The sequence below is a fragment of the Chroicocephalus ridibundus genome, chromosome 7, assembly GCF_963924245.1.
Source record: "Chroicocephalus ridibundus chromosome 7, bChrRid1.1, whole genome shotgun sequence".
In the NCBI taxonomy this organism is placed as follows: Eukaryota; Metazoa; Chordata; class Aves; order Charadriiformes; family Laridae; genus Chroicocephalus; species Chroicocephalus ridibundus.
Genome location: NC_086290.1, coordinates 19433861 through 19456444, shown reverse-complemented (window position 1 = coordinate 19456444; position 22584 = coordinate 19433861). Strand labels below are relative to the sequence as shown.

The following is a 22584-nucleotide window of genomic DNA, read 5'->3' as shown; positions in this document are numbered from 1 at the left end:
TCCCTAGGTATTTCTACTGCAGATGTGCTGAGATACTGAATTCTGCTGAATTACATTCTGTATAGTCATACTCCAGGAAATATCCTGCTCATAACTGCATAATATGCTATACACAAAGAAAAGAGTTACTTTAAAATAGTACTGCTAGGATTTCAAATCAAGAACTGTTTAAGTTAGGCAAAGTCAGACTTCAAAGTAGAAGTGAATAAACTGTGAATCAAACTGAATGGAAGCTGGTTGCTCCTGTTGGACATACACACTATTACACGGCCTTTTTAATACATTATAAATTTTTGTTTTCCAATAACTGAGCTCTGCTTCCTTTAGCACACAAGAAGCTGATCATGGGGGCATCTCTTCAGTCTTTTATCTCCTGTGGATAAAACTTTTTTTTCCCACCAGATACTTTATCCCAGGCTGTTTTCTTTTCCCTCTTGCACTTTCTTTATAAAACCACAAACAAAAAAAAACATTAAAACCAAAACAAAGGAATGCCAGAAAGCCAACTGCCATGCCATTAGGAATGTACATGAGAGGTTCTTGTTTTTCAGACCTATTTGGCTCCATACTGACCTGAGACTTTGTGTCAGCTGCTACGGCACAGTGATGACGGTGATGCCCCATTTCTGCCTGCATGGATGAGCCATGCTATCTATGTTCACACAGTCTTCAGAATTTCCAGTTTCAGGAATTTTTATTGAGCATGTGCAAAATGCATTTTTTAAAGGCTTATAATTTGGCCAGATTTGAGCAGATTTCTTTTTCACAGAAACAGCAAAAAGCACATCCTCCCACAAAAGCCATCTTATCAAATCTCAATTCCTTGTCCCAGGCTGGGGGAGGGAGAAAGGAAGGGGGATGCTATCCCTTTTCCAAGTAAAGATAGCCAGATTTTAGCATGCCTTAAAAACACACTTCAATAGTGCACTTTCTCATACCCTTGTTCTGAGAAACAGCTGAACCATATTAAGCTGAAATTATCTAAACTTCAGGAAAAGCCAAACTACACTTCTTAGAATATCAAAGCAAATGATAAGAGCTAAGCAAAGTTATAAAAGAGAAGTCTCTAAATAGAAAATACCAGTCAAAAAAGGAGCGATGTTGCCAACTTTGCCTATGAATAATAGAGAGTTAAAAAAACCAAGATATTTTTAATTTGCAATCAAAAAATTTAAATATAATGAAAGAAAAAATCAGGCATTTTCTTTGCTCTTTGTATTTGACAACCTTTTGCACAGTATAATTCATGTTTTCATCATGTGATTATTCTCTCTCAATTGTCTTGGAAGGAGTATCAATACCTGAACTTTCAATAACAAAGGCGCACTTGAAAATTTGAGCATTTATGTCAGATGGACTAAAAGATTTGACACCATGCCATTTAACCCTGCAGTCATCCAGGAGAAATGGTACATAGGATACTATTACCAACCCTGACCTGAATGCTGGAGTGCCTGGCTCCTGCCAGGGGCTCCTACTTCAGGCCACTGCAGGAATGCTGCCCCTCCACTACACTTGCCCTTCATCCCTGAGACCAAAAATCAAGTAGCGTGGGACTTGCAACAGTTCCACTTCCATGCCTGGGGCATTTATTTGCACAAGAAATATCTTCAAAATCTCACCTATGTTAGTTTTGGGGCAAGCTAGCCAAAAGCCTCATCCGGGCAAAGTACAAGGTCAGGCATACCACTACAACGGCGATAACGTGGAAGCTGAAAAGGCAGCAGGCAAGCAAATGAATGGGGAGGCAGGGGAGAGGGAAGAGCTCCTGATAGTTGTTACTCAGTTTTTAGGCTCAGCCAAAATTCCCTTGATAACAAGGGAGAACAGAAAAACTGGCACCTAAAAAATAAAAAATTGGAGCACATTACCTAAAGGGAATACTCTATTTAGAGAGAATCCATTTTCCTTTTTAAGTGAGTCACTTTCAAGAATTTAAGGTTGGCAACATTCCTTTAAGATTATACACAAAATATAATAAAATAATATAATAACAGCTACGGATTTTATAGAAAGCATCATCAGTAACACACTCTTCATAAATCCATTTTACCTGAATTCCCTTTAGAGATGAAGCACCCATGTAAAGAAATACTCCATAAAGTACTGGCATAGGAATAAACTGCACAAACAAGCAGAGAAAGGGAAGAGCATATTAAATACCACTTAACAATTTTAAATGCTTCTAGAAAGACATTCTAAACAGTTGAAATTCAAAATGCCATATGCCTGCATTAATCAGACAAGTTGTAAATTCAGAGTCACTCAATTACAAATTAATAGTGTTTCTCAGAGTATAAAGCAAAAGAAGAATCTGGGTCTCTAGTTTTATTTTCCTCTCACGGCCAGTTATTACAATATACTTTATTCACTATTAATAAAATAAACAGAACTACATGAAAAAATGAAAGCATTTGTTACATACTTAAATTCTTTACTTGCGAGACTGCTCAGGAGAACATCTGAATAGTAAAGCTATAATCCTCTGAAAAATGTTCAAGACACACACAAAATACTTCATAGTGCTAAAAGAAGTGTTCTTTGCTGTAAGCATTTAAAAATGGGTGAATGACTTTTATGGAATGATTTTGTAAGAGACTATTTTCAATGTTCAGTCTCTCAGTATATAGTGTGTAGGTAAAGGAATACTTCCATAGATAAGTATCTGTTTTAAATACTAAATACACAAAAGGCATGTTCTGTGTGTTTTCAAAGTGAAGGTTTTGTGATATACTTAATAAAATACCACTGTGAAGTACAAGTTCTCAGGGCTTAGTGCCTTCACTGTGACAACATGCAAGTCTAAATTCTGGTCCTACTGAAGCCAGTGGCAAAACTCTCACTGATTTCACACAGGCCAGATAATTCTTAAAACCATAGAACTTCTCTTGCAAATGTCAAAAAAAATTTAAATTATTCAGAAATCACAAAATGTTTTTGAATTTTCTAGATAAATTTACTCATTGGTATAACTTAGCAAGACTGTTTCATGATAATTTGCCGCGGGCCCAAAGTACAGACCAAGGGTGAATCTTCATATGCTATAGGTCAATGTCAGAACTCCCTTTAACTTCAGTCACGCCAGATTTTCATTACAAGGTTTTTGTTTTAAAAATATTAGATGTCCTTAGCCATTTTATTATGGAAAATTAGAATTCCACTTTAGATTATCATTGTGTAACATTATGCTAGTTAGTAATGTGCCTGGAAAGGGCACTCATTAAATAATACAGTAACAATGGTGAAATGTTCAGTGCAGTGCAGCATTCTTTAGCTTTTCCTTACTGCCCCAAATTACCTTCAGGATACTTGTCAAAAAGACAGATGAGCCCATAAGGACAAAGATCATGAGCCCTGTGACTCTTTGCTCCCGGATTCCAAGAAATTTTGGCTGCTCCCCTGGAGCGGAGCACTCTGATTCCAGTTTTAAGCTATTCACATGGGAAATAGAGAGGACGGTGGCTGCAACAAACCACGGCAATCCCATAATAGAGCACACTCCAAGCATGACTGCCACCATGAGTAGGTCGAGATGGTATCCACATCCTTTCTGTTAAAAAAAGTAATGACAGCAAGGAGATATAAAATAACATCTGAATTAAGGAGAACACTCCTCGCAGGCATTCCTAACAGCTAGAGACTATTACAAAATTTGTGATTTGTAGGAAAAAATAGCTTTCTTCTACGTGTTATCAAGGTTGGGTCAGTAGTGATAGCAAACTGGTTATCTAAGGGGAATTCCTTCTAGTTCACAAGAAATGCTTTCTGTTATTTGATTCATCCCAGTTATGATTTAAGTGTACATATCATAAATCCACTTTACAACGGGCACCAAATACCTTTCCTGCTTATAAAAGAGATGCTAGTAAGACAAGGGAAAACACATACATTTTCTGTTTTAACTCAGTCTCTTCTGTGGATAACTTTAAGCAGAACATCCAGCTGCACTGCCAACTTTCCACCACACTACTCTTAATAGACCCCCCCATCCATCCCTACACAAGAGGCAGAAAAATAAGTACTTTGATTCTTTCCTACACAAAAATTCTTAATTTAACATCTGCAAAGTCAGTTTATGTTATAAAGGGCCATAAAACCACATTGATCCTTTTAAAGTTTTTATAGATGATAAGCATGTGATAGCAGTTAGTTTTCACTGACATACTTTCATCTTATCTAAGAACAGATAGCTAGAAATTGAGAAAATAACTATAATTAAGCTATACATTAAATTCAGCTATAAAGTAATATTCATCATCAGGTACTGTTTTACTGGTTTCCCTATTCAATACTAAAAAGTATTATCATAAACATTCATATGAGAAGTCAGTACAAAACCTTTGGGTTTGGATCATCTCTGTAATAGTCAAATACTCCGTACGTTTACCAACAGGAGGATGTTGCTTTGCCTTTGTCACAGTGGATAAAACTCTTTGGTCAAATCTTAGATACATTTAAAAACCTCCAAATACAACCTGCCCTTGAAAATGACCAACGATCTGCATCAAGCTTGGTTGCATAGATAATCTGTTACCATAGCTGAAAGGGGTATTTCCTTTCAGTTTTAGTAAGTACCCAGGACCACCATGCAGCTGCAAGCAGGAGCTCAAGTTATTTTCCTTTAAAAAGTCAGGTAGGTAGTTATCGCCACAAAATTTTGCAATATGGCAACAAATCCAGTGTCATGGTCTGATGAAACAGTGATGTTCATGCAAACAATGTGAATATGTTGAACCATAATTTTGCCTGTAAACCCATGCAAATGCCTTTTGACATAAAAAAAGTAACTAAACTAAACTTGGAAGGGTTTGCTACAGAGACTGCCAAAAGCTGAAATGTGCACTATTCAGAATTTGCTATGGGAAGTATAAAAAAAGAGGGGAAAACGAGTTGGAAGCAAACAAATCATTTCTTTCTGAAGACAACTTTTACTTCTAAAATGGGAAGCGTCTGGGTTTATGAAAATGTAAGCCACATATCAAAATGAAAATGCCATCTTATTTGCTTACATTATTTAAAAAGGGTAATTCATATAAAGTAAAGAAAACTAAAAGAATCAACTCTAGTAACCATCCCTCACGCCGCAAAAGTGCGTGAGTCTTATCTCCAAGACGCATCTTGACAAACTCAGAGATGTGTCAAACACAGATATTAGTTACACGCACAATGCACTCAGAGGAAGAGTTTAATTCTAAATCCTAACAGAGACACCTTTTTTTACCTTCTGACACATTTATGAGGAATGTATCTGCTAATGCATACAGAATACGAAAGCATTTCCTCACATTCATACATGATCTGAGGAACCTGACATATGGGAAGAAAAGGAAGCATAGCAACAGGTGATGCTACACCAGACCCCAGCAAAACTAAAACGCAGCAAGACAAGGGGGCAGCCAGGAGGACCATCTGACTCCCAGATGCCAGTGCTGAAAAAACACATTCCAAAGCTTGGCAGCAAATTCCTGCATCTGTCAAGTTAACCACATGCAATGCTATGGATTGACATGAAGAGCCAGGCTGACAAAGAGGGCAAAAAAAGAACATATCAAATGTCACAATCATCCAAGAAGAGGCAGTGCAAAGTGAAGGTTGCAAATGCATTTGCTAAAGCAACTTGAGATTGGATTGCTGCTTATTAAAAGCATGTCAAAAAAAGCCTAAGCTCACTGCATATACATGTACAGAAACCTGCTGCTAGATTTTGCCCAACAGTTTTTCAGAGGGGTGATGTCCCTTTTTCTCTCTCCATCTGTAGGCAACTAAAGTGTTAGAGAACAGAGCAGGAAGTTGTCCTATGTTGTTTTAAGAACCCATTGTGCCTCTAAAGCTCAGTTTTATTCTTCTCCCTTCTTTAAGATAGGAAGGGCATAAAAAAAAAAAGGATGGGTAGAACCACAAAGAAAGATGAAGAGAGGAAGAAAAAATATCTTGTATTACAAAATAACCCCTGAATAGTTTTTCAAAATCCAATCCAGTAGAACAACACTGGCAATATCTGAAGTGGCAATCGATATTATGGTACTTAAGGAAATTATTCACTTCCAGATTTTTTTTTTAGGTGAATGGGCACCATACTTCTAATAAAGCATAGATGATAGTACTTTCTTGATTCACAACCTTGTTCCAAATTACATTCATAAAGACTTCTGTAAGGCCACAAATCACTAACACAAGGCACAGGTACTGCACAGACCAACAGCAAAAAGGCGTAACAACTTAAAGGGGTGTTATGTAACATATAATAAACTAGCATACTAAGTAGATGAAGGTACATTACATAATCTGAAGCAGAAAATGACAGTGAAAATGTAACTTTTTGTCTGAATACCTTTAGCTTGTGTTCTTTTCTATTGATAATGACAGCTGTGATCTGCTGGTCCATAAAGATAAGGATAGTACAAAGCAGGGCTGGAATTACAGCAGCTATCACTGTCCACCAAGGATTAGGCCCCAAAGGAGTAATAAACCAGCCACGATCATCTCTGGTGGGCTATAAAAAGAGAGTCATGCATGACCAGTCAGAACTCTAAGGATTATTTACATTTCAACTTCATAAGAACACATACAAAAACATTACAAAAAATGCTAAACTTCCTATGATACCGAAAAGAGAAATTACATATAATAAAATCATCTGGGTTATTGTAGACTTGGTTGTATTTGATACAATGAGCCCAGAATTTGGAAGAAAACTCAGAACATTACAGCAGTCTAGGATTTGGGTAATTTGAGCCAGGTTGATCCTCAGACAGAAGACATTAGGAAGCATGAAGGGGCCTGATGGGAGAAGCTCACTTACATGGGCCACTAATTAGAAAAGTTGCATAGTACCTGGTGAACACAAAAAATTCAGAATAGTACCACTACTCCCTAATGATAAAAAAATATAATAAATCCACTATAACACACTAATTTTTCAAAATAATAAGGCAGTGCAATTTATCAACAAATTACCTTAAAAGCGTTTGGAACCTGAAGTTTTGGTGATGGAATCCCAATGGCATAGTCAATTAAAACCATGGATAAAATAGTGAGAAAGACAGCAAAGTCGCTGACAACAGATCGTACCTACGATAATTGAGAGAAACAATAATTTTAACTAAAACATTCATGTGTGATTTAGGATTTATTTTTCTTCACTGTTTTAAGCCATTTTGTGCTTACAGCTAAACCATGCTTATTCTGATACAATTTGGTAACGGAGAAATGATGCAGTGTCCACTACACCACCAGTTAATTGAATTTGCAATGCAGATGGCATTCATGCTCACACGTGACTAATGACAACTTTTGAATTAAAAAAATGGCACCCACCTTTGTTGGGAAGTATCGGCTAGTTTTGAACTGCTTCAGTGTGGATGACAGCGTTACTGTAGAAAAGAATAAGATGACAGACCAGAAGAGGACATCTGGAACATAAGGGCCATGATGACCACAGGCTCGTCCAACAAACTCTCCATGAAACTTTTTACATTCCTATCAGGGAGAGCAAAGTAGTATTGTTCCAAAACATATCCATGCTTACGCTGATATTTTCTTTCCAATTACTTTCCTAAATTGCAAGCAGCTTGTATTACTGAAAATAGTAGAATCATTTTTAGGTATTTATTCTTTTAAAAATGAAAACTCCTAACATTTGTATCTAGTCTGCACAGAAAACTGTCAAACATCAAAAGAATCTCTTTTTTAACTGGTATCAAATGAAGAAGTCACTAAGACATACCATAAAGTCATTAATATAAAATCAATTTGTTTCAAACAGAACAAGTACGCTTATATGTTTTTTGTTTACAAAGATTTGCACTTCCTAATTCCTTCCAAGAGAGGAAAGTGAATTTCAAAAGCTACCAAAAGAAAGGCTGCACCTAGTGCATTCTCAAGAACTAATTTTTTGTTTTAACTTCACAGGCCAAGCAATTCAAGAAAAAGCTACTTAGAATGTACAGTATTAGCCTGAAAGGAGAACAATACATTTAATACCACATGGGGGCAGCATATTCCACAAATTATCTTTTTCTTTGAAAAAGCAATCTGCTCAAATGCAGCAAAACCCAAAATCTGTAACATTAATTCTATCCAATATACTATATGATTAAATATGCAGCTACAGTAGAAAACATGCCTAGTAATTCTCCAATACCACTGTTTAAAATCATAACTTGTTTCAAGGTAACAAGCAGAGAAATAAAGAGCAGCTCTAAAAACGTGAGCCACAAGCTCTGTATGCAAAATCCTTTCCTCCTCCTTCCCAAATCCCTCCACACTTATTAAACAAAAAAAAAAAATGCAGCACCCAGAATCAGAGATTCCAGGCAGCAATATCCTGCCAGATCAGTATCTTTTAGTACCAAATGAGCTGGGTCATTGGCTCATCAGATTCATGTCACAATACTGTGGCTTGCCATGTTATGAGAAACTTTGGCTTTGAACAAAGGCTGGCTTGGAGAAAAACACAGGTGCTATTCCACGACTGTAAGACAAAGGAGTGCAATATTTTATACTAGTATAGCAGTAAACCTGGGATAAATATGATGCATTTCTGACTGACAAAATAAAGGTTTCAGGTGGTGAAAAAACATTTCAGGAAATCCAGAAGAAATTTTCAAGATTCTGGGACATCACATAGAAAACTTATGATTCCTGAGCTAGACCTTGATGTTGGTGCAGCACAGGGATGAATTTCATCACATACCTACTGAAAAGGAAATCGTCACCATCAGAATAAACACTTTGCTCACACTCATTTTGTCCTAGATAGCAAAAAAAATTGTTGGTCCTACTGTTATTTTTAAGAGTATGGTGAGTATTTTAAGAGTATGGTTTCTAGAACCTCAGAAACTTGAAACTTTTAACTCGGACACATGAAACAACAGGAAGAAATGAGGAGTAAAAAAAGACAGTGGGGTGAGACTGATCAAATATTTATAGACAACTAGGTCTAATCTTTTACTGCAATTCTCTAGACTAGGAGAACTGAAGTTTCCTGATGATGCTTGCAAGAAATAAATACATGAAATATGAAAAATTTCAGTTATTTCTTCAACAACTATAGGGACTCATGGGAAAAGTCAGTCAGTTATAGTGCTACCCATGTAAACTCAAGTTTCGGTAATAAGCTTTTACAGAAGTTTTAAAGGGTTTTATATAATGCAGCCAGTCTTTTACATTTATAGTTAAAACAAAATCTGTTATTTTAAATCTCCTCAGCTGCAAATGTACTCTGAAAAACACTGTCAGAGATCTGAGAAAGTGAGAGGAGGAGTCTGCCCCTGCACAGATGCTCTTAGTGTGTGCTGCAATTTTGAGAATATTCATTCTGGATTGCTGGAATCCCTCAGGCCAGCAGTTCTCAACTTTCTCTCTGCTGTTACCACACCAACAGAGTTGAGGAGCAGTCCTCCCTATCGAGACAGAGCAGCCACGGAAGGCAGCTCTATCTGAAGTCATGATAGGAGGACACCAGAAAAAGCAGTTATCTACTGCAGACGGTCCATTGGATTGGCTTTTAAGCTTTTCATTTGGTCATGCCTATGATGGGGTTAATTCAGTTATATTTTTGAGAGAATCCTTCAGTTTGGTGTCTTGTGCGCTCAATTCCTTTTAACTGTGAAATGAAATGATCCATTTGTGAGAAAAGGTGATGGCCTGATCTCAACGTAACATTTTGATCAAGTTGTAAATGTTGCTTTAATGAAGGCAAAGCTGAAGTAAATTCCTTAAAAACCTAGAAAAGGGTACCACTTAGAACCAAGTTACATATCCATGCAAGCTCCCCACTCTTTGTAGCCTCTTCCCCCACCCCCACCCCCCGGAAAAAAAATTACACAACGAAGACATATGTAACTGAAGGCCTACATAACAGAGAAATCTGGTCGCCGAATAGAAATGTTACAAAATTTCTCCCCTTCCTCTCCTTTATAGCCCTAACAGCTGTAAGAATGTTTTAGGGGAAATAAATGCTTCTAGAGTCTTTCTACACAAGGGAACTTTGGTTTTGCCATCTGGCAGAATTTAGGACAAATCCGTTGTCATTTGACATGTTTAGACTTAATCTCAGTTAAACTCTTGTGCTAATGTGTCAAGTTTCCAGAGCAGGGCACAAAATGCACATACTTTCTTTAATGTGTACTATGGAAGGCTGCAAAATACTTACAAAACGAGATAATGCTACAAAGTCTATGTTAATCTTTGTTCAGTTAAGTATATTTTATGCTTCATTTGAACAAATATGGGTTTTTTCAATATATTTGCTGCAGTAGGAGAGACAAAATTATTTATGCTTATGCCTTTATTAAGTTACAGTATTTCACTTACTGACACAGTTAGGTTCCCCCATGGCACATCAGATGCAGATATATTGTAGTCCTGCCAGTATTGTAAGGTTTTATTGCTAGGATGTTCTGGTTCCACACAATTACATCTGAAAAGACAAAATAGTACTTTTTTCCTTAATAATAAAAGTTGTATCAGATATTAATCCAGATTATCAACAGTAAGACATACTGAAATTGTGCTCTACTTTGCCAGAGTAGTTCAAATTAATTCAGTAAACGCATGCTTTGAAGCGGTTTGTAGTTCAGTAGCTAGCGCTATTACTACAGTATAATTTGCCGTGAGGTGAATATGCATATATAGTACGTAATGTGACATATTTAAACCACTGTCCACAGCAAGTTTTTCCACCGATTTTCCTCCTATTCTATTGATACTTCCGAGCACAGTTTGTAATACTGAGAACGTGCCAATCCTGTTCCACCCCCTTATACCTAACACTTCCCTACATGGGGATTAGATGCTATCTATGCACAGTTCCAGGCTGATCCATTTCTCAAATGCAAACTGTCCGAATCCTCTTTCTTTCTCTTTAACAGAATGACTTTGCGTGCAAAACAGCCACACTGCTCAGTCAACTGTCAGGGCTCTGCAAGATCACCCGCACCAAAGGCCTCTGAACTTCTGTGCCCATTGTTTTTCCTTTCCCCACAGCTGCTTTCAAAGCATGCTTTCCATTTTAAATTGTGTATTTTAACACACAAAACGTGACAAGGCAGTGTGGGAGGACAACACTGCAAATAGGCAATTTAAAGTCAAAATTAAGTCTTTAAAGCCTCTAAAGCAACTGTGGGAGGCTTTTTCTTTGACAAAGCCTTCAAAATACGCAGGATACTCTGTAGGTTCCAAGATGTCAAGTGTGCTTTGCAGTTTTCTCTAAATTAATCCTATTTTAAAAATCTATAGTACTATCTATCCTACTAGTATTTTAATATGCTTATGGTGGCTGTAAATAAATCCTGTAGTCTTCTTTCTGATAAAGTTCTCAGGAGTAGCTGGGGACTGGATAACATCTGACTGTAAAGTGGAGATCCATTAAGCATACATTTGCGTTCCAGTTCTAGCGGAGTATCAGTTTATTCACTTAGCTACGACATCTATTTTCTCTGTGGCTGTATATCTTTCCACAAAATGACAATTCTCATCTAGATTTGTATTATTTTCTACGTAAGAAATTCTACCATCTACATTATGAGTCCAGAAGAGCGCCACTGTATTTCGATTACAATACTATACATGTGACAACAGCTGCATTTACTGTATATATCAAAAGATATGCAGGTTGTCTTTGTGCAACTCCTTGCTTTTATTTTAAACGCAGCTATTTATAAAAGAAAGAAAAAACCCTTACAGCCCATGAACAAAAAGAAAAAAAAAAAAAAGAAAAAAAAAGCGCAACAGCATTCAGGAATAGAGGGCCTGAGCCAAAAGTCATTGAAGTAGGCTGGATCTTTCAAACGTATTTAATAAGCTTTGGATCAGGCCCCAAGTGCAGAATGAATGCGTGTTCAATGCGTAGTTTAATATATTAAAAAAATGGGTTAAATGAAGCACATCACTACTAGTGAGCTACAGCAGCATAATAAAGTCAACAAACGGTACGTCTATGTTATTGCAATGGAGTACTTGGTGTTCATGCAACAATCCAGAGGTGGCTATTTCAGGTTACTACTGTTTCCTGTGAGCACAGGAGCTCCCTGCCCCTGTTGTCCATCGCTGATCGCAGACTGGCCAGATGCTGGGCGATGGCCCATTGGGGTTTGATTACAGTAGGCCACGGTGACGTGGGCTGTTCAGTCATAGTCACTTTCTCACTAGAAGGGAAGACTGTGCATATCACCAACACTACATGGTACAGCTACGCTTGCTGCAAACTGCAAAATTACACTTGAAAGTCAGAGAAGCCAAAATTTCTATTTCCTTAGTCAGAAATGTGACAATTGAAGCTATAGTTTAATACAGCTCAAGTAATTCACCTTCAGTGGAGATCATCACCCTGTTTATTTCTGTATCAATACCACTTTCCTCCTTCACAGCATTCCAGTCTGGCTTTTACCAAGTTTCACAGGCATTTACCGATGGCAGATTGTTCATCATCAACTAAGTGACTTGTGCAAGCTCCACCCACACAGACCAAAATCACCCTGCACCCAGCTTTTGTCACTGACTGGGTGCAGAATTAAGCCCTAATTGTAAGGATCAGATCCTGCTTTCTCCGGAGATCATTATATAACATTATATTGTTTTCTATATTGTATGTCTTTCGGCAACGCCAACATTTTGATGTATAACTGTTTTCCAGCATCTCACTAATTGCTTAACATTATAGAAATGTGAGATAGTAAAATACTCGCTGTCCATCCCAGAAAACACAACTGGAAGTACCATTCAGTGCCAGAACATAAAAGATTATCTACCAAAACGTGACATTTCATTACAGATGTAATTTGCTTCAATGACGAATATTTCCCAACTCAACTGACCTGCAAGGAGAAACTCACATTAGTGAAACAAGGCTTTCTACTTTAATCTTTTAAAACTTTTAGTCTCTTTCATTGTCATCTTTTACTCTGAGAGGTCAGCTCTCAGGAGAAAAGGTGAAATACACTGAATTGTCAACCACCAACTCATCTTTCTATTTTCTTGATAAAGTATTACTCAGAAGGCTGGAATAAGTAAAAATGTGTTGCCTGTTGGAGGTCTAAATGCTCTTAAAATTCTTGTAAAGATGTTTAAATTGCTGAGCACTTGCCCACTACAAGAGATCTGTGTGGAGTTTATGCTATTACCAATGAGCAAGAGACTATATATACACCTGTAAGTATATTTTCTAAGCAACATACTCAGCTCCAAATACAGTACCAACTTAGCAACGTACTCCCATGCCTTTTAGCAATAAGGAGTCAGCAACCTTCTTTGTTATGCTAGAAGAGAGAGAATGATTCATTTGATTCTTTCATCATGGCTAGGAAGAAACTGCTTTTTTCATGGCTAGAATACAGGCAGGGAAGACTCTGACAGTGGTTGTGGTATCAAAAGTAAAGGTGTCACTAAAGTGAAAATAAAATTTAAAAAATCTCTGCTGCCGATCTCACAACATACCCATTTCATCACACTGACGACAGAACAATTCTCTTTGCATCTTTACACTTCTGGTTACTGCAAGATGTTCTGGTCTCCTGGGAGCAATTCACATGTCTAAACATGGGTGCCTATATACCCCATGGTTATCTGTGACATCCATGATGGGTTGGCACATATGTGAGAGTGTGTACGGTGACTTATGCCTTTGTTTTCACAGCAGCTGCAGGCTAGGAGATCTAAAAGGGCACTAGATACCCAGTCACAAGTCACTCCCTTCTGCATTTAAAATCTCTGTATTTTGCAACTAGGCAGAAATCAGTGAAGCTTGCTTTCTTCTAGGGTATTTAAACCTCTAATACAGCCTATTACAAAGTGGCTTATAAATCTGAGGTAGAATAATAAAGCATTTCAGACAAGACAGTCTTCAGGAAACTGCAGGAGAACTGTCAGAAGAGCAGAACTGACAAAAGAAGAAAGTAACAGAAAAATAATGCCCCAAACCTGCTAGCTAGAAAAACAACCAAAGCAAGGAGTCTTTATTGTCTTCACATCTTGCAAGATGCTCAAGAAGTCTCCGGCAAATCAGGATGGGGAACACAGGTTGATTAGAAATAATGAATTTTAGGACTGGCTGACAAACTGGTATCCTCTGGAGCCTGTACCTCTCTCCCTTTTACAGGAGGATCAAGACTTCAGCTAAATCTTCAACACCAATCCGACTGTAACAGCATTGCCACTATAGGTCACTGACGGCACCCCCTTCCCTTCTTTGTCCTCCCAACTTCCTCACATTTTTCCTCGCTCTTTTTGCCTTTGTTTCATAAGTGTCAATTTCATAAGCTTCATTAACTTGAAGCAGCCATCATAACTTCACTGCATGCAACATTTCCTACAACTTGTCCTGTTTTCAAAGAACAGAGCTAGGATTTGACAACAGCAGCTTTGGGACATCTCAGACAACTAGCAGTGTTCTTTGTGCCCCAAAACAGCTGTTCCTATCCTTAATAGCACCAAAAAGACTGTCTGTATGATCCCTCTTTATTTGGACAGTGGGAAAGGGAGTATAAGTTAGTAAATCAGAAACCTATTATTTTATATGTAAAGTTGGGGAATATTTCCCCCCTCCTTTGTAGATCAGCAATAAAAGATAAACATCGTTGCTGCTCAATGACTAATCAGGTAAAAGGTTCTGTACTAAAAACTCTTTAATCCTGACTGTAATTTTATGTTTACTGCAAAAGAAGAAACTTATGCCCTAGGCCTATTTATTCAATTGAAATTAACTTGGGTCTGGTGGGGGAATCCCTCTAATTTCCACCTCTCTCCCTCGCGTCTTCAGGTTCATTCTTCACCATTTTCTTCTCATCAACCTGTCATGCACACTGTCCTCCCTACACAGACTTTAAACAAGCAGCATGGTCCTAGTCCATTCTGCTGCCATTACAGCCAGCTTAAGAACTTTGAACAAAAGCCTCGCACAGTGTTTTTGTGAGTAAATAAAACACACTTAAATGGTGCAGCTCCTTCAAAAGCCTCAAGGCCATTCTTCCCTAGGCAGTTGCCATTTCTCAGTATGTTGTTTTCAAGACTAGGAGGCACTTACTATTCATGATTTTATCCAATTCATAAGGCACTGTTTTGGAGCTCCTATTTTTCCAGCATGTACATAATGCAAGCTACACCTATTTATACTAGACGAGGAACTGACCTATAAAAGATGTAACTGCAGTTTCTTCATGATTAGCCAACATACCACTTCCCATTCCTAGAAGGGTAAAATCTCTTTCTGGCTCACTTAAGATAAAGAATGAGATTTGCTCAATATGAATACTTATGTTATTAAAAAAACAACAGGCAAGTATGACAAATAAGTGACAAAATGTGCTTGTTTAAACAATATGTCTCACTGAGTATCAGAGCACGTATTTGGTAATATGAGTAGGAAATTCTTCTCCTAAGACACAGAGTACACTCTACGAGTGTGCTGTGCACGGATCACGTAACAGAGAAGATGGTATGAAATGGAAGGTAACATCAATAATTTTGTTTTAAAAGTAAGGTATTAGAATACATGCATAAGTATTCTTTATGTTGCATTTACAAGGTTGAAGGAAAGCACATTAACAGCAGAATGCTATTCATGTTTAGGTTGTCTCCAAATAAACCATTTTCATTCGAATTATGGGCACTTGCAGAGTCCTTCTGTTTGTCTAACAACTGCTAAGGGAAGGGGACAACAACAATATCATAGACAATGACTTCTCTGCTGTCCCATACCTACAATACCTGTATATGCCTGGCATTATATTTACCATATTCCTTCTCCTATCAACATTCATAACAATGAAAGCAAAGTCTAAATGGAGAAGAGTCTGGAAACAAAATAATTAATACTGATGGGAAATGGACTTGTCAGTTAAGTTATATTCTCAGTATCACAAAACCCTTTCAAAGCACAGTTGTCACATGGCAAGACAAGATTTTTTCTTCATTTATTCATGAGATCTGCCATCCTGAATTAGACCATTGAGTCATTAAGTAGCCCATCTCTGACAATCACAAACATCAGCAGGCATCCATCTATATTCTCTAAAGTTGGAAGTCTTTATAGTTTAGTTGGTGACGTTGAGAAGGAAAGAAGAAAAGCCTATAAAAGCACCTAGACAATGCACTCAGCAGCACAATTTCACACAGTATAGAGAGAGATAAATTGGAGGGGTAGGTAGGAACTGATGTTAGAGTGAAGAAATCTCAAAGAAACAGGTTTCTTTGGATAGCACATCAGGAGAACATTGTTCTGTCAAGGGGGAAAGTCTAGAAAACAGATTTATAATCACACTGTAGTTTTGTTAACCTTGACTGTCACTCATAAAGGTTGGTCTTTATTAGCTGCTTGGTGCGGTATGCCATTGTCCATGCACTCTTAGCAGTACTATGGTATGTAACTGCCATACATAGAAGCTAATGCAGAGAAAAGTAGTTTAATTACAAGGGACATTGACAATTCATCTGAAAGCTTTCACCGAGAAATAGTTCTAGGATGTCACTTCACCCTGCTTCCAAAGTCAAAAAAACATACACCTGAGGAGAAGAGATTCAGTATAATGCTCATTCAGAAATAATATACTGTAATATACTATAATGCTATCCGGTCAGCTTAAGTTTCGATTGTTCAGGTGTAGTGTATCCATACATATAAATATACTGCAACAAAACCACCCCAGGATTTTATATAAGCCTTTCTAGGTTTTGAAGGCATTGTGCAGACCAACTATCAACTACAAACTGAATGCTGTGGAGAATTGTGGATGGGATGAGTATGAGGAAAGAATGAAGCAAGGTGGCTACTCCCTGGGCTCAAAAGAGCGAGAAAGAGAAAAATGAGCCAATTGGGTTGGGCAGACGTAGGCAAGTCCTAGAATAAACGGAATAAAGAAAAACCATTTCTGGATTCAAGGGTTTGTCAAGAAGCAAAAGGGAAGCAGCAGTTAAACCCAATGACGGCAGTTGCATGGTTCTGGGAAGAGGGACATTCTTAGGCAAAGACACACATTCCATTCTTAGGATACGACACAGTAACTTAACTGTAGTAAAAAACCAAAAACTATAAAGAAGGGAAAAAGAAAATCTATATTCATATCTAAGTTCAAAGAAATCATTAGAGGAATTGGAATTCAATTACATGCTCAGGATCCTAATGAGAAATTCCATGCTTATCATCACTAACTCTTCTCATTCCACCTGCAGCTTAAGGAATACAGGGTATAAAACAACATAATTTGCATCCAATAATAATGTATTTAGATTAAATCATGTAGCTAATGAAAGATTTAAAACTTGCTTGTGTAAACAGCGGTAAGCACAAAACTAATCTTCACAATGCCTTCTAGAAGCAATGGTTTCTATAGCCTGCAAGAGATACTGAGATTGACATGATCTTGGCTCCTTAATTACAGGATCAGAGTGGGATTTTCTACTCCTAATGCTTAAGTGCATGTCAATACCAAGACAGATTGCAATATGCATATTACTATGCCAAGAAATCACTTTAAAATTATTCAATGTAATCTGTTAATAATTGAGTAACTTCTGGTAAAGAATTATTAAAAACAACACGAATTCATCACTCTGAAAAAAGAATTAATAAAACCCAAAAGGTATATTAAGTCCCAAGATCTAAGCAACCTCATACTGAGAAATAATTGATCTTCCATACTCTAAGATAACTATCTTAAAATGCCTGTGTTTTAAAGAAAACTGGATTGCTTTCTAAATCACATCTTTTCATCCACAATGCTAATTTTGTTTTCCTTTTGCGACCCTCTGCTTTTAATCCACCCAGTTGTAGGGTTCTCCTTTCTAAGCAAAAAATTGTATCCTAATAGTTGACATACACAATGAAACTGATGTGCATCAGTGTTCCAGACAGGATTTACCAACTAGAGATATATTTGCTACAGGGGTAGGAAAAAGCAGGAGGAGGAGAGTGCAGAAATAAGAGAGTTGCTATGCCAACCTACAAATGCTAATGGCATGACAAATACAAAAAGGTCACAGTAAAAAAAAAAAAAAAGAAGAAAAGAAGAGCTCAGATCAAAAAGCATGTGTATTTTATTTAATAAACAATGCAGCTTCTGTATTTAAATTCCTTCAAAACAATGCAGTTCAAAAAGAAAAGAAAAAATTGCAGCACAGTAGCACACTGAAAATCAGGTTGTCTTTGTCCTTCTTTTGATTTAGCCCTTAAATGCCTTATTCTTTATCATCCATATCATAAAGATGGTGTTTTAAGAAAAAGTTACATATGAATGCTGAATGGATTTGCCTGCAAGCAGATGACTTGATGATTAGGGCCAATATTTCAACACAGAGTAACAAACAAGTATAATAAAGAAAATGAGTAAAAAGTGCATTAGGACTAGTTCTACATTAAATAGATCATGCAAAAAAAGATATTTTTGTATCTTCTACATAAAATGGTAAATATGAATTTTTAAGAAATCGTTTTTGAGGACTTTCAGCTGATTTTCAAATATTTGGTTCTGCTTGATTAAAAAAAAAAAACAAAACAAAAAACAAATAAAATCCCAACTGTTCTGAATGTTCTTTCTAGAGTCTTCTAAGGTTTGTTATGGGAGATACTAGTCATGACTCTCATGCACCTCCTCTTATATTTAAGAGTATGCAGTACAGTCTTCTACATCAAACTCCTGCAACAGAGACTGTTTATGACAGAATTCAAACCCACCCAAAATACAGAATAGGTTTTCTTTCTCACTTAAAATATGTTTCCAATCTGGTTGAAATACCATTTTAAATTACTATTTTCTTTGTCTTTCTAGTACTTCTAAGGACAGTACTAGCAGCATGCCGATGACTTTTCCCGGGTCATACGCATGTCTTCACCAGGGCAAAGGCAACAGTACTAGGATGTAAACAGACTACCTGTGGACATCAGGGCATCCTTGGAAAGCCCACAGGAGAAGACAGAAGAGCTGGGCCACAGCATACACAGAAAGCTTCAAATATATACAGTGTCCTGACTTATTTAGCATCAACTTTTTGAATGGGCAACAGGCAGAATACAGAAAATGCTGAAATTTTACAGGATAACCTGAGTTTTCTAGCATAGAATTGCAGATCCAAGATAAAGTTTTACATAAGCTTTGGCTGAGCATTCAAAGAGAAATGAGTTGCTCAACCTTTTGAAGTTCACCCATTGCTAATTAAAGAACTGCCAAGGCTTTACTAACAATTAAAAACTTGTCTTTAAAATCCCCAAAGAGGAAAATGCAAACAGCTGTTTTAATTAGCAAAACAGCAGATACTAATTAGCTTCTGTAACAGAGTATGCTGGTCCTTTAAGGACAGGATCAGTTTCAGCCGAAGTTTGTCACCCATTTAAACTACAAGTAGAAGGACTGGAGTCAGCAGCTACAGAAAAAGCTTCTAATTCCTTGTGAAAGCAATATTACTCAACTTAAAGTTCACAAAAATTACATTTTTATTTCAAGTAAGCTTTTATACTTATGCGTCTTCTAGTTTATGATCTTTATGGAACTGAGACGTGTACAGACGTTTGAGCAGGGACCGAGTGTTATTTCAAATTCTTGTCTTCTGATGATCCTGTGGGGATGATAATTGTGATACCTCCAAGTTCTGGGCAAATGGCCACTGTGTCTGGACAGAGTAATATCTGCCCAGGAAACCCAAGGAGTTCAGTTCGCACCAAACCTGCTGTGAAAGCACTGGTCATTTGGGCAGCTGATGTAGAGTTGCTCCAACAGAGCACATCTTTCTGTTCTCACAACCTGTCAAGGCTGGTTCTGAAGAACTAAGAAAAATGCAGATGAGGGAGAAGGGAGGGAAGAGGACAGAAGAGGCTGGAATTACCGCTTTGCTGTGTTCAGGGCGCAGACCCTTGGAATTGGCAGATGTGCTCTTACAAGATAAACAATATGCATACTGCTGTTTCCAACAATTAGTCAGAAGGTTAAAAATATATAAGCCACATCCCATAAGAACTATGCTGCCTATAACTACGTGTAACAGCTAGTCATTTTGGTATCAGTGGGGTCAGTTGCCATGGACATGGTATCAATAAAAAGAGGATATTGCTGCAAGTAGAAGATACGACATAAATGCTGGAACTGAAATGCAGTGCAAGAGTTCAGAAGTCCATTTATTTTTACTATCTACAGAGTGAGAGAATAACTGAAAACATAGGTATGAAATGATGGCCCCATAACTAACTACCATATTAAAAACTATTATATCAGTTAATTTTCATAGCTATTTATGCGTTTGAAACCACCAGGCAGCAGTCAAAACTTTCTTCCAAACATCTAAATGACACCTGTCCTTCAGGAACTGTGTTTGGAAAATCTAAAACTGTTGTGCTGGTATTCCAACACTGCAGGACAGGTCAACAGCTGTAACTGGAGGGTGACAATCGCTGCTCTTTTACCTTTCTGCGTGCTCTGCACATTCTCCGTTCAGTGAAGACAGTTACCAAGGGCAGTCAGTGAGTAAAGACTACCCTTCAAAAATCAGTTTGGGATTCTGATTAACGAATGAAATTTTAAATAAAACGAATAACATTTATTTGTAAATATAGAGACTATGATGATAAAACACTTTCACAAAATATACCTATCATCATGTGCCTATACAACCAAGACTGTTAATCCTATTTCTCTGAAATCTCAAGCAACATCACAGGATTCAGCTAACCACAAATAAAGCCAGCTACCCAGGAATCCATATTTCTATTTGTGTTTATGATTTTCATTACATATTTTAACATCTCAGCTCCGCCTGCTAAATGGTTTCTGAATAATTTTTTCTTTGTATAGTATTTCAACATCTGTTTTTCAAAACCGTATGAGAACATCATATTCTTTTTCCCTTTGAGACAACTACTTTGAAGTAGTAAAGGAAAAAAAAAATCCATAAACACTGTGCTATATAAGGCTCTTTAGGATAAAATAGCAACTTCATAGAAATTACGTGAAGTTAAATAAGACCAGGATATAACCTCAACTGCATGCGTGATCTATTCTTGATGTTTATTTCTTTCTCTTCAAATTAATTTTCCTTTGCCTACTGATTAAAATATTAGAGAGAAATATTATTTTTTCAGCATGATGAGAGACTATTTCACAGCAGAACTACAGTTCCTACAGTTTAACTTGTTCTGTGTATTAAGGTATATAATGTACGTTCAGAATCAGGATTTGCTATTTTCCTAGTGATAACGTACACAAAGCTCAAATGTTTTCTCTGTTGCTGTGGTTTGCTTTTCAGAGCTTAAAAATGCAAATGAGACATTTGGTTGAGACACTCCTGTTTTTCCAGTGAACAGAAGATGTGGCACACTTCAAACATTGTTCCTTTTGGGCCCCACCCTGCCCATGCAGAGGGTTCAAACGGGTTCAGTGAAATAATAAAGACATTTCTGGAGGGGGATCTTCTCTGAAAATGCTTTTTAATGACATTTAAGTTGCTGAGGTGACCAGGCTTAATTGGCCTCAGGACAGACTAGGATCTTGTCCTTTACTAGAAGAACATTTTTGTTCTCGTATCACAGAAAACAGTCTATGATTTTTTACTGCTAAATGAAATTATATTGATTAAAGCCATTCACTTTTTTATTCCCCAAGCAGAATACTACCTGTCAAAGCTCCACAATAAAGTAAAGCTGCTTGAATGGAGTCATATTAAAAATCTTGTTATTAAGAACAAATTGATTATGACAAAATCAATCATCACTGAGAAGCACCTAACAATTCCATACCCACTTCAGTTCTTGGAGCTTGAACCTTAACTGCCAGAGAAGTTAAAATAAAGGAGGTACATCAAATTATATCCTTTTTAGATAGGTCAATATTTCAATTTGGAAAAAAAACCCATACAGATAAATATGATATAAAAATGTTGTCTGAACACTCAAGAAAACATTATAAATCATCAGTACAAGGTTATAGTAAGAGATCCCTGAGTTACACCTCATTAAATAAAAATGTGTATAAAGACCTAAAGCTGAGGTTCCTCCAAGTCCTGCTTTTTATTCTAGGACTACCAAGTTGCGTGTGTGTAAGCTTTTCCAAACTCCAAGTCAAGATATTTTTTACTTATCTTAAGTAAATGTTCACTGCTTGTATGCATACCTCCAGTAACTACTACTTCCATATGCCAGCATCATGCCTAATTCAAATAGCTTCCACATGTTAAGTCTGCAACTACTGCAAACTTCTGCTGCACACTGGTTTGCATTCTTCACAGAGAAAACATAACCTACGAACCAAAACCCCTGTGTTAACAGAAGAAATCTTACTTACGAGTACTTGGTCAGCAGATCCAAATCATTATGCATGTTGATTGGATATGTCTCACTGAGATGAAACAGCTTCTCTAAGGCCTCATAAATGAAAATGATGCAGATAAGAGAAGCAAAAGCTTCTTCAGTAAACCGGGTAATGTAGCAGACTAGGGAGCTTGCATCAGTTGCAACAAGGATGATGCACAGGATTGCAGTCCACAGTCCAATGCTAGCTCTCAGAGAAAGGTACGACAACCCATACTCTCTACAAAAAAGAAAAAAAATTGAACGCAGTTTATCTTTTGTCCAGCCATAGTAAATGGAGAAGAGGCAGCTCCAAATTT

General features: G+C 37.2%; 1 protein-coding gene across 9 annotated transcripts in view; it reads right to left on the bottom strand.

Moving 5' to 3' along the window:
- SLC4A10 (solute carrier family 4 member 10) overlaps positions 1 to 22584 on the bottom strand; it is a 164358-nt gene that overhangs the window by 11836 nt on the left and 129938 nt on the right. For all 9 annotated transcript variants that reach the window (XR_010072083.1, XR_010072085.1, XR_010072081.1 and 6 more), the window contains 7 exons: positions 22260 to 22505; positions 10318 to 10423; positions 7318 to 7479; positions 6958 to 7071; positions 6332 to 6493; positions 3299 to 3550; positions 2054 to 2122 (listed from right to left, as the gene is read on the bottom strand). Coding sequence is in view for 4 of the 9 variants with exons in the window: in XM_063342268.1 (XP_063198338.1) it covers positions 2054 to 2122; positions 3299 to 3550; positions 6332 to 6493; positions 6958 to 7071; positions 7318 to 7479; positions 10318 to 10423; positions 22260 to 22505 (1111 nt within the window). In the remaining 5 variants the exon portion in view is untranslated. The remainder of the gene's footprint in view (positions 1 to 2053; positions 2123 to 3298; positions 3551 to 6331; positions 6494 to 6957; positions 7072 to 7317; positions 7480 to 10317; positions 10424 to 22259; positions 22506 to 22584) is intronic.